Source organism: Candoia aspera, chromosome 3, assembly GCF_035149785.1.
Source record: "Candoia aspera isolate rCanAsp1 chromosome 3, rCanAsp1.hap2, whole genome shotgun sequence".
Lineage (NCBI taxonomy): Eukaryota > Metazoa > Chordata > Lepidosauria > Squamata > Boidae > Candoia > Candoia aspera.
This window is the reverse complement of record NC_086155.1, coordinates 57,791,364-57,803,487: the sequence shown is the minus strand read 5'-3', so window position 1 is coordinate 57,803,487 and position 12,124 is coordinate 57,791,364. Positions and strand designations below refer to the sequence as shown.

The following is a 12,124-nucleotide window of genomic DNA, read 5'->3' as shown; positions in this document are numbered from 1 at the left end:
TAAGCAAATCTGACCAGATTTTACAACCTGTATTGCAGCGGCTAAGTGAATCACAGTTCCCCATTGATTTTGCTTGCCAGAAGCCAGGCTGGAAAGTCAAAAATGGCAATCATGTGACCACTGCAGCAGTCATGTGAACCAGTTGCCAAGTGCCCAAATCATAATCACATGACCACGGGGACACTGCAAGTCATGAGAACCAGTTGTCAGTTTTTTCAGCACTGTTGAGTCTGAAAAAGTCTGAACCATCAGTAAACAAATGGTTAAGCGAGGACTACCTGTACTGTAGTAAAAGGTTTATATTAGCCTTTTATCTTTGAAACCGTGCCAAACTACGTTTCAGCTGTGGTTATTAAGTGAAGCACCATGGGTCGTTAAGCACAACGTCCTGTGACCGCAACTTGCAACTTCTTGCCAGCTTCCCCATTGACTTTGTTGGAAGCGGGCTGTGATGGTCACAAAAGGCGGTCACATGATTGTGGGATGTTGCAACTGCGTGCTGGTTGCCAAGCGCCCAAATCATGATCATGTGACTGGGGATGCTGTAACACTCGCAACTTCAAGGACTGGTTGTCTCTATTTTCAGTGCTGTTGTAAGTTCATACCTATATTGTATTAGGACTGTTCATGTTCCTATTTTGAGAATTGATGATACATTTTCCAGTTTTTTTCATAAAAGTTTAATAACAGTACAAAATACAAGAAAAGCCATTTGTTCCACATGTACCAGTCACTAATATGCTAGCCGTTGTCAGCTACCTGCAGGAGCACAAGGAGGAAATTCTCTACTTTGGCTGAGGTTAATAGGCTGGATAATTAGTCAAAATATAAATGTCAATCTATAATCCACATTCAGACCCAGATGATCTATAATAAAAGACTTATGAAATGAAGCAGTAAACCAATTTGTTCACAACATGGCTACTCTTTAAATAAGGAATGGCAAAGATTGCTCTGTCACATGTTATAGAATAAGTTTCTTGTACAAAACATGACATACAACATTTATTTCTGCTTGGAGAAATACTCTTTACTCTGCTTGACATCTGGCTTGATAGTGTCACTTCCAGGTTTCCAACCAGCTGGGCACACTAAAGAGAATACATTTTAGTTATTGGATCATATAAAAATAATTGAGATGTTCATAGCTAGACCAATACCCCCAACCTAGCAGAAAAGAGGAGGAGTTGCAGTTTACAATACTAGAATTGTATTGGTTGAGAGAAAAAAAACCTGTTGCATGGGGTGATTTGGACCAATATACTGTAGTTATTCTGATCATAAACTGCAACTTAAATATTCTCAATTAAAACACAATTCTTAGCAGTACTAGATTATCTATCATTAGTATCATAGCTTACCAGTATTCCACACAACAGAATTTAGGTTTATTTAGTTATATGTTACTGAATAAGCCACAACCACCTGGGTTCATATATTACACGTAGTCAGAAACATGGAACATGTGCAACACCAAAACATGGAACATGTGCAACACCAAACCCATTTTTGAGACTCCAAGAGCCCCTTCCAGAATAGAAAACTTGAGCCTTCTCCAAGTGACATTTTACTTCATTGTGCAAATCACACGTGGCATTGTGCCACAAAACTTTGTTTGCACTGATTTTAGAGAATGTAATCTCCAACATATTTTTACAATGGTGAAAAAATTTGTCCTCAACCTGTAATTATTTTGTTTTCATTGGAATAAACTCTGCCACTCCATCAGCTGCTATGCTGATTAACCTTAAACTTGTAACACAAACCAGTAAATCTTCTGAGAACAAGACTTCTAAGGCCCAATCTGATCGGCCTACATCTTAAACATTAAAATAAAATTCAGGTAATAGCTATAATCTAATTTTTTTATCTATGGAAAAAGGCTAAAGTCTTAAGTAGTCACATCTATGTAGTTTATACAATTCTGAAGGTAATTAATTTTTGCTTTGTAGGCAAGATCTTAGTAGTACATGTTATAGTTAACCAAATCCTTCCATTGTTTGTTATACCAATATAAGCCAGGCAAGTATAAATTTTTGTATAAAGTTTCCCTGGTTTTGTATGCCGCCTAGAGTCCAATGGAGTTGGGTGGCCAATCACTTTAAATTAAATAAGTAAATAAGGTATAACTATCTCACCTTCTCCATGTTTGTCTGTGAACTGAAAAGCCTGAACTAGCCTGAGTGTTTCATCAACTGAGCGACCAACAGGCAGATCATTGATTGTGATCTGGCGCAAGAGCCCCTTATCATCAATAATAAAGAGGCCCCTGAAATAGAAAAGAGTAATAAAAAAAAGTTAGAAGTAGTGCAAACACCAATACAACTTTTTCTAATTTTTAGAATACAAGTCAAAGCAACTATCAAATATAAGGCATTTATTCCTGCGTGTGCTATGCAAAACAATCACTTCTTACAGTCTTCTTTAGCTTGAATAGTATTAGATTAGAACTACAATAGATGAGATAATGAACCTTACCTATTCTGAAAATATTTTATGCCCATTATCTATTTATTAAACAAACTTGTATAGCTGCCCATTCACCAGAAGATACTCTGGGTGGTGAACAAAATAAAAATACAATATAAAGACCCTTTAAAGCAACCCTGAGGCTACCGCATTCCATCAACCACCCTGTGCCAGCTCCATCTACATCCTGGCCCCAGTGCCTGGGGGGAAAAGCCAGGTCTTCCTGGCTTTCCTGAAGGCCAACAGGGTCAGAGCCATCTGTATTTTTGGAGGGGAGGCTAGTGCCATGGCAGAGAAAGCACGTTTCTGAGACCCTACAAGGCAATGTTCTTTCACCAGGGCGACTCAGAACTTGCCCACCCTGCCAGATCTAGTAGGACAGGCAGTTCTGCAAGTAACCTGGCCCCATGCCATGTAGGGTTTTAAAGATGATAACCACCACCTTGAATTGCACCTGAAAACCTACTGGGAGCCAGTGCAGGTTACACAGCAACAGTGTTACAAAGGTGTACTCAGGTGCACCCACTACTGCCTGTGCCACTGTATTCTGGACCAGCTGCAGCTTCCGAATGCTTTTCACAGGCAGCCCCATCTAGAGTACACTGTAATAGTCAATTTGGAGGTGACTTAAGGCATGAGTGACCTTGAGCAGTATACTCCCAATCTAGGAAAAGGTGCAACTGGCACACAAGATCTATTTGAGCAAAGGCCCTCCTGGCCACTGCAACCACCTCCTCTTTGAGCAGGAACCATGAGTCCCAAGAGAATCCCCCAGATTGCAAACCAGCTGTAATTGGGGAAGTGTCACCCCAGCCAGACTTAAAGATGGTAAATCACTAGATATGGGGGACCCTAAAGCCACTTAGTCTTGTTAGGGTTGAGCCAAAGCTGATTCTTCCCCATTCAGGCCCTGGGAAAGCACCTTGAAAGCATCATAGCCATTCCCCTTTGCTCCCCAAAACTGGCAAGGACAATCCCTGCATAGATGACAAAAGTCAACTTCACATCTGAGATAGTATTTACCAGGCATTTGCATGTCTATGTATTTTCCATGTAGTAATAAGCATTGCCACAACTTGCAAGTTAGCAGAATATCACTATTTCTATTACCACCTGTCAGTATATTTTTTTTTAACATACTCATTAGGGTAATTGAGACAATATTCAGGCATCAGGATTAATAGCCATTCATAGCTGTATCCTCCAGGAATTTATCTAATTCCCTTTTAAAGTCATCTAAATTGGTGACTACCACATATTTGAAAGTAGTGAATTCCATAGTTTCACTAGACATGTATACAGAATTTCAAGTAGAGGCAATACTGAACCCAGGAGCTTCACAGCCATGAAATACACTAGAACATGTTTATTAGATTTTTGTCCTGCCTTTTTTTTATTTTGGTCAATTCAAGGTGATGTACATACTTAGTGCTCTTTCCTATTTTTCTCACAACAATCCTGTGAGGTGGGTTGGGCTGAGAGAGTGACTGGCCTTAAGTCACCCAGCTGGCTTTCATGCCCAAGGAAGGACTACAACTCAGTATTTCAGCTTCAATTTCTACTGAAACTAGAACTCTGAGCAAAGTTTCAACATATGACAAGGCAAATTTACACAACTAACACTTCACAAAAAGAGAAAGAAGGATTCCTTTAAATAAGGCCTACCTAGTCTGAGCTTGATAATGTATGCCCAGATTCAAATGTACCAGTTTTGCAACTTGATAGACTAGAAGACTTGAAAAAGATGCTGAATAATGACTGCATTTAAACACAGCATTGATAGCTCAAAACTACAAACTGTTTAGGATCACCAAAGAATTCAACAGGAGTGAATTTAATTTAAAAAATTGACCTGAAGGGGAAAAAAGTGCTTGAAGAGCACAAATCAGATGGAGACTGTAACATTACCTGTAAGAAATGCCTTCATCTTCTTTTAATACACCATAGTCCTTAGCAATTACACGGTTTGTGTCAGAAACCAGGGGAATGTGCATAGGGCCTAGTCCACCTTGTTTTTTGGGAGTGTTGATCCTTTAAGAAGAGGTCAGAAAACAGCCTATTATACAGTTTTTCAAATAAATACTTTCAAAATGACCAATCATACTTCAACAGATCCAACTGAAGCACAGATTGTGCAAAGAGTAAGTATTTTAGCAACCTTTGTAATTGCAAAGAAGCAGAGATCCAAAACTATCCTCCTCAGATTAAGTCTTTTGCAGAATACCAAAGTCAGTTTCCATTATTGGAATAGTGTGGAAGCTTCATAGTGGTGCAGTCCCACTGTCTTTATCATGTGTTTTGGCAACATAAATTGCCACAAAAACACATAGTTCCTTGGCATTACTATAGCTACTATGAGATGGCAGAAAAATGGCTCCATTTAGTCTAAGCTCCATTTAGTCTAAGCCTATACATCAAACAACTACTACAGGCTCTAGAAATCTATACTTAAAGCCCCAAATAGGCAAGTTTGTGACACTTATCCAGAGACTCACTTATTTTTCACCTGTCAATTTTGCAATAGTTGTAAGCAGGAATTAGGTTTCCTCTTTTGTATATAATTGCTTAGTACATGAGATTACATTAGAAATAAGATAAAGCTTGCTGATGAAACCATTTCTGGGCAGTTGCTTATTTCACTTGCACCTTGCACTCCAACCTGTACCTGTTCCTCAGGTGTAAACCTCACTAAACTCAAAGGGTTTTGGTTTGAACAGAAACACACAGCTTCCTACCCTTAGAGAAAGCTCTCTGAGAAGATGAAAGCCTCAAACCCAAAGACACTTACCAGGCTAGATGGCAAAAGTGAGAATCAACAGAAGCACCAATCACTTCACAATTTATCTTCTTAAATTCATCAGAACGGTCACTGAATGAAATAATTTCAGTTGGGCAGACAAAGGTGAAGTCAAGTGGATAGAAGAAGAATACAACGTATTTCCCTAGGAAAAAGTTAAAAAAATAGTCACTGGCATAGAAAAATTCCTTTCATAGACAAATTAGTGACATTTTCACAAGATATAGATACTAAGAATGTGCACAAAATGGAAAGTATGTTTCGAACCCAAAATAAACCATTGCATTCTATAAGTTCTCCTGAACTATTTTGGATTCACCATGGTATGGCTGAAACAAAACTCAGTGGTCACTGACGTCCTTGGTTTTGTCCTTATACTTTCACTACCCCTGAACAATTTCTGCCCCAAATTAATATGCTTTTGTCCATAATCAGAACCAAACAGCTTCATCCCATTCACAATTTGGACCAAAACTTCAAAACACATACATTTTGGGTCAAAGATCCAAAATCATCCATGGGATGCTTTGCACATCCCTAGTAATCCCAAATTCCAGAAACCGAATAATTCTTACAACTGCTTTGTGGCATCTTTATGGAATTATTACCAAACAGCCAAAAGTAACATCTACTATAACTGAGAAGCCATAAAATTATTAAAAGAAATTCTCCATGCTGCTAGCAGCCATAGTTTTGGGTGCTTCACAAACAACTCTATAAAGCACTAGGCTCCTACCATTACAAGGATACAAGTTTCAATATCAAAGTAGTTAATTCTAAATGTATTAGCAGCACATACAACAGTAGCATATTACTCCTTCACTGCACCAATTATGCTACATATCGGTTGCCAGCATAATTCAGCTGTTGGCTAACAGTTTCAGTAACTACTTAAGGCCAGGATACCCTAAAGCAGGTGCTATCAATATGGTGCCCCCACAAACATTGTATTATCCTTCATAGCATCTATGGGACTCCAAACATAATAGTTTTTTCAATGGCAAAAATCTCACAAGATTTTTGGTACCCCACCAACATACAAATTACTGAATGAATAAACAACAACATCAACATACAAATTATTCAGTAACAAGTTGTCCTTAAATCAGAAGTTAGCAATCTTCTGTGATCTGCCCAATCTGCTGAGAGGTTGTCAAGGCAAATGGCAGGAACACAGTAAGGCCTCTCCCAATTGCTGCACCTAACCTCTTGGCATCTCTGCCTTTTTTTAAAGTCATGCAATCTGAAAACCAACTTAATTTACCTGTTTTTTACCTTTCAATCCGCTGTTCTCTCAACAATCTAAAGCCATATTTAATTCTGTAATAATGTGCTGTTGCCACATAATTTGGCTGGATATATCCAGTGGGCCACCACTGTCAATTAGCTTCCTGGGAGCACCAGATTCTGGTTTCTCCATTGCCAGATATCATTTGAGTGAGTGACAATCAACATAGCATTATGACACTGAGCAGCCCTTCCCACCACAATTGATTATCAAAAGAAGAATTAGCTTGTTTTGCTTTTGGGATTGAGCTTTTCCTGCCAAAAGCAGTAGGATATTGGCTGATCAGAGATGCTCTGCTGAAATTCAACACTGAGACTGCCTAAAGCAGGGAGGATGTAAAGTATACTATATTTAATTCCCTATCAGCTAGGAATTTGAGAGCTGACACATCTGGAAAGCAGGAAAGGACAGAATAAATGTGAATATATTTAAGACAAAAGAACCAACTGAGGACTGCTATGATTATCTCATGATTTGACTGGTAAAAGAATATCTTGCACACTTTCTCCTGCATGTTACTTATATGCAAACTGTCTACCTTAGAGCTAGCTAATTTAAGCTTGAAGTAGATACCTCACCATTCCCAAGATACCACCCTATTAGATTTATATCTCATCTTTTGTACAGGAAGTCAGGGCTACATATACACACCTGCAACATTCACTGATTCAAATGTACCATAATCCAGTATAATTTCACACTGGTTAACATGCAACATTGCACAACAATATGGTCTCTGGCAAGCAGACATCGAGTATTCAATCCTGCACCCCAAAAATTGCTCTTTTAGGCCACACATTCTATAAACAGTGAACTACTTATTTATAATACTTTAATATCCTAAATATGTGGACTTATTTATTCTAGTTTTAAGTGATGTTGTTCCATGCCTGTGTATAATGTGTGTTTTGCTATAAGCCACTTGTGAGATGCTCATAAAGCTTTCAAGAGAAACTGTTTTGTAACTTTAACACAGAACATTTCACAAGCAAAGATCCTGCTTCTGGACCAAGATCTTATTTATCTATATAATGTATAATATTATACATTATATAAATATATATAGATAAATAATTTTATAAATAATCATACATTTATATAGATAAATATATAATCTATATGACACCATCACTTCCACAAACCCAGCATGCTTTGTTGGATTTACCTTTGTAGTCAGAGAGTTTAATGTCTTTGAATTGGCCATCTGGCATTACTGCTGTGGCTTTGAAGTCTGGGGCTGGTTTCCCAATGAAAGCTTTTCCTGCCGACATTCTGACTGAAGCTTGAGAGAGAGAGAAATGATTAGCAAACATTTTGCTATTATCTGAAAGAACACTGATAATGCAGCTGCCTAAATTATTCAGAAGTTGAGATTTCAGAAGCTGAAATTATTTAATGGCCTGAAAAGAACCATCATTGTCTTAAAAGCCTTTAAAAATCATTCATGTTAGAATTAACCTACACAAACCTCCCAAACTACAGATGAAACATGCTTTTGTTAATACAAATTTCCTGAATAGCACATGAAGAGGACTTTCTCTACATGTACCAATCATTAACTAGCATAGGAGTGTGACCACCATATCAAGATGCCTCTATTCCTAAAACTGAATTTTAAACCATACATAGCCTAAAGTTCTTTATACATTATACCCTTCTAAGTTTATGAAGCCATACATTTTGCAATCCCTAATTTTATCAAGCACAAGCTTCTGATTTCAGCTAAGATCATAGTATGTTTCTTACCACAGCTTTTGTATTTGCAGATTTTCTTACCAATACCAATTAAATTGCATTTAATGTCTCAATTTGAGCCACCAAAGTAGATCATAAGAACACCCCATTATTTCTACTAAAATAATCTGGGCTAGTAATATGTTTTAAAAAGCTCATTCAATGATAAAATCTTCCATTTTATTAGAGAAAATCCCAAATCTGTACCAACTATAGAGACACCAAAAATAGATGTAAATTAGCCTTCCTCAAAATGATCCCCTTCATAATTCTCAGCTGCTGGCCAGAAAATATATGTAAGTACTCCCAATAATACAAACCCCAGGGGAAGAAGAGCACAATCTGATGTAATTCTACGTCTAAACAGTTGCTTTTTTTGAAGTTCACGGTGCACCGTTCATTTGTGCACCCTAGCCACTATATTCTGAAACAATTCTGAATGTTCTTTTAAAACCAACAAGTTAAAAAAAATCTGCTTAAACAAAGGCAGTCCTGAACATTAAACAATCCAAGTTCAACAGGCTTGCTCTCAGGGAACTATGCAGATTTGGTTTTCCGTTACGTAATTACTGAAAATTGAAACCTTTGAAGAGAAAGCTGGTTTATGAAGTGCTTTCGCAGTTCCACAGCTGTTGCAGTGAAACATCTCTCAAATTCCAATGAGTTCAATGGGATTTTTTCTAGTTCAATTTGGAAAGATTACAGCCTTTATCTTGTCCATCTGCTGCAAGGAAGACCGAAATTTACCGATCGCGCTAAGCTCCGATTTACTAAAATAGATTTATCCAGCAAGTGCAACAGGCTAGATTAAGAACGTAAAACCAACCATGGTAGCTTAACTAGATGTGCAAACAGGTCAAAATGCCTAGCAATCCCCAAAGCACTCTAAGAAGCCCGAGTCCTCCGCTTCGAGCCAGAGCGTCTCTTAGGGGAGCTACAAAGGAAGCTCATCTCAACGCTCTCCATGTTTGATGGTTCATTGTTAACCTCCAGCTGATTCAACCGCAGCACCGCTACAAGGAATGCAAAACCTTTTTAAGTGCAATTTAACAATCTAGGGTACAGCACACTCAGAGTCCCTATACCTTGCAGGGAACACAGGCTTCCGGCTGTTTTAACCGGATTTTTTTCTTCCGCCTCCACCCAAGTTAAGCCACGAGGCACCTGCTGCGAGAAAGCCTTCCAAAGCCGAACTAGTCCTGGTTTCCAAACTACTCAGCAACTGAAATTATACTGTGCACAATCAACCCATCTGCTTTTTTTATGAAGTCCCTGCTCCTCCAGCACGCGACCAAAAATAACCAAAAACTACGTGTTCTCCCTTACTTGGGAAAGGCTGTTCCACAAATCCAACCCCGGCTACAAACGAAATTCCCGGCCCTCGCCCAGCAGAATGTACCGAAAGCAATGCACTCCTCAACCAGAACAAGCTAGAACGCAAAACCGCGATTTACATGCTTTTATACCTTCCGAAATCTCGCGAGAGAGGTGACGCAAAGCCGATAATCCTATCGATTGGCTACTTTTCCCGCTCTCTTCCCTCCCATTTCTTAGAGCTGCAGTGTCAGTATGACTTTGCAAATTGGCCGGTCTTCAGCTCTCGTTACAGGGACTTGGCGAGAGGATCAGATTAGAATTCGGAGCGATGGAAGGATAAATTAATTAATAGAATTCAGGGCAGCCTGGCCGGCGGATTGTGCCTTTCCCTGTGTGGGGAAAAAAAGTGTTTCTTTTGGGGCCCATTTACAGACATTGCTAATATTGCTGATTATAATGTTGCTAAGTAATGAGATATCGCTGCCCATTTATTACCGAAACCTAGTTGTGTAACCGATATACATCAAAAACGCAAAGTCATGAGGAATTGGACTTTTCCTAAGTAAGAATGGAACATTTGCATTCCACTCTACATTCTTATCCACACTGGTTTTCAGTTAACCATCTCAGAGAATTGTGTTTAGGACACAATACAATTTGCCTGGTCAGCTCAGGTGATAATGTTCTTACCTTAATCTTGAAAAATAGCAGAATGTGCTATCTTGTGCTCAGGTGAATAACATGTTACTCAAATAACCAAACAGGTGGCATCATGTGCTAGTGGGCTCATACAACATATACAAACTACCCAGCCATATTTAACCTTGAGTATTCTCAGCATACAGTAGTTTGGTTTAAAATGGTATGCGGAATTGTAAGTTGTTTAACAAACCATGATAGCCAGATTCACATGTAGGAGGTCCTTGGCCTGTGGTGTCCCATAGGTTTCTATTTTATCCCCTATGTGGTGGGAACATGGAACATAAGCATGAACATGGGCAAGCTCAACACAGTGAAAGATGAAATAAATTGACTACACATTGACATCTGAGGCATTGGTGAATTGAACTGGATTGGAATTAGACACATTCAGTCAGACGATCATTCTATTTACTACTCAGTAAAGAAAATCAACAAAAGAATGGCACTGCTTTCATAGCCAGGAAGGATATAGCAAAGACAATATTTGGGTACCATGCGGTCAATGATTGAATAATATCAATTAGACTTCTCAGACAGCCCTTTAATATGACAATTATCCAGGGTTATGCTTCAACCACTGATGCAAAAGAGAAGGTTGATAAGTTTTATGGTCAAGTTCAATCTGAAATTGACAGAACATGCAAATTTGTGCTTGTCTGACAGAGACTGGAATGACAAAGTAGGAAACAGTAAGGAGGAAATTATAATTGGACTGTATAGCCTAGGAAAGAGAAATGAAGCAGGAGAATGACATACCAGTTTCTGTCATTCCAGTGATTTCTTCATTGCTAACACAGACTTCAATCAAAATGATACCTAAATACATAGACATCACTAGGTGGAATACACAGATATCAAATTGACTATATTATTAATACAAGGAGGTAGAAGAGCTGAGTTATAAAAGCAAAGATTTTGAGATTGAAATAGCCAGTTCAGTCTAGTGGTTAAGGTGCTGAGCTAGAAACCAGGAGACTGTGAGTTCTAGTCCCACCTTAGGCATGAAAGTCAGCTGGGTGACCTTGGGCCGGTCACTCTCCCTCAGCCCAACTCACCTCATAGCGTTGTTGTTGTGGGGAAAATAGGAGGAGGAAGGAGTATTAGGTATGTTTGCCGCCTTGAGTTATTTATAAAAATAATAAAGGGATATAAATAAATATATAAAGATGTGGCCAAGGGCTGTTTATGGAACACATCATTAATTGCTCATGTGAAAGTTCCCAGTTAAGCTAAAGTGGAAAAGCAAAGCCAAACAGTTTCCACAATATGATCTTGAGCATATACTCACCATTTTCAAGGAAAACAGGATTTACTTTGAAGTTCTGAACCATACTGATAGAAACCAGAGGAACTGCAGAATGAAATAAAAAGTTTTAAGGATGAACATAAAATAGAATGCCAAAGACCAAGAAGCACAATAAACTAAATTGGATGCCAGAACAGATGAGGGAATTGTCAAAAAGAAAAGAGAAGCCTTGCCAAGAAAGACAAAAATCACAGAAAGGAACTTAAAGAAGAATTCCAGAGAGCTGTTAGAAAAGACAAGAAGCAGCATTGTAAAGTCACTGAAGATGGGAACAGACTGGACAAAAACAGGAAAATCCTCCAAAAGATCTCTAAACCAAGAAGAGGGTTCCAACTTTGAATTGGTATGCTGAAGGACACCATTGGACAGATAGTAACTAATTCACAGAAGATCAAAGATGGAAGGAGCACAGTTAAAATTTGTACAATAGAGATGTCAACATCCAAGAGACTTTAAAAAATATTACCTATTTACAAGAACCTCTACTACTAGAAAATGAAGTTAGATCACA

At 38.5% G+C, this 12,124-nt stretch overlaps 1 protein-coding gene across 1 annotated transcript; it reads right to left on the bottom strand.

The window, feature by feature from the left end:
* Window positions 1–656: 656 nt before the first annotated feature.
* Window positions 657–7,872, bottom strand: PRDX1 (peroxiredoxin 1). Its single transcript, XM_063297833.1, has 5 exons — window positions 7,720–7,872; window positions 5,258–5,411; window positions 4,378–4,500; window positions 2,139–2,269; window positions 657–1,091 (listed from the first exon to the last, which is right to left on the bottom strand). The coding sequence occupies exons 1-5, from the start codon at window positions 7,865–7,867 to the stop codon at window positions 1,006–1,008; spliced, it is 642 nt and encodes a 213-aa protein (XP_063153903.1). The 5' UTR covers window positions 7,868–7,872; the 3' UTR covers window positions 657–1,005.
* Between the last annotated feature and the right edge of the window lie 4,252 nt (window positions 7,873–12,124).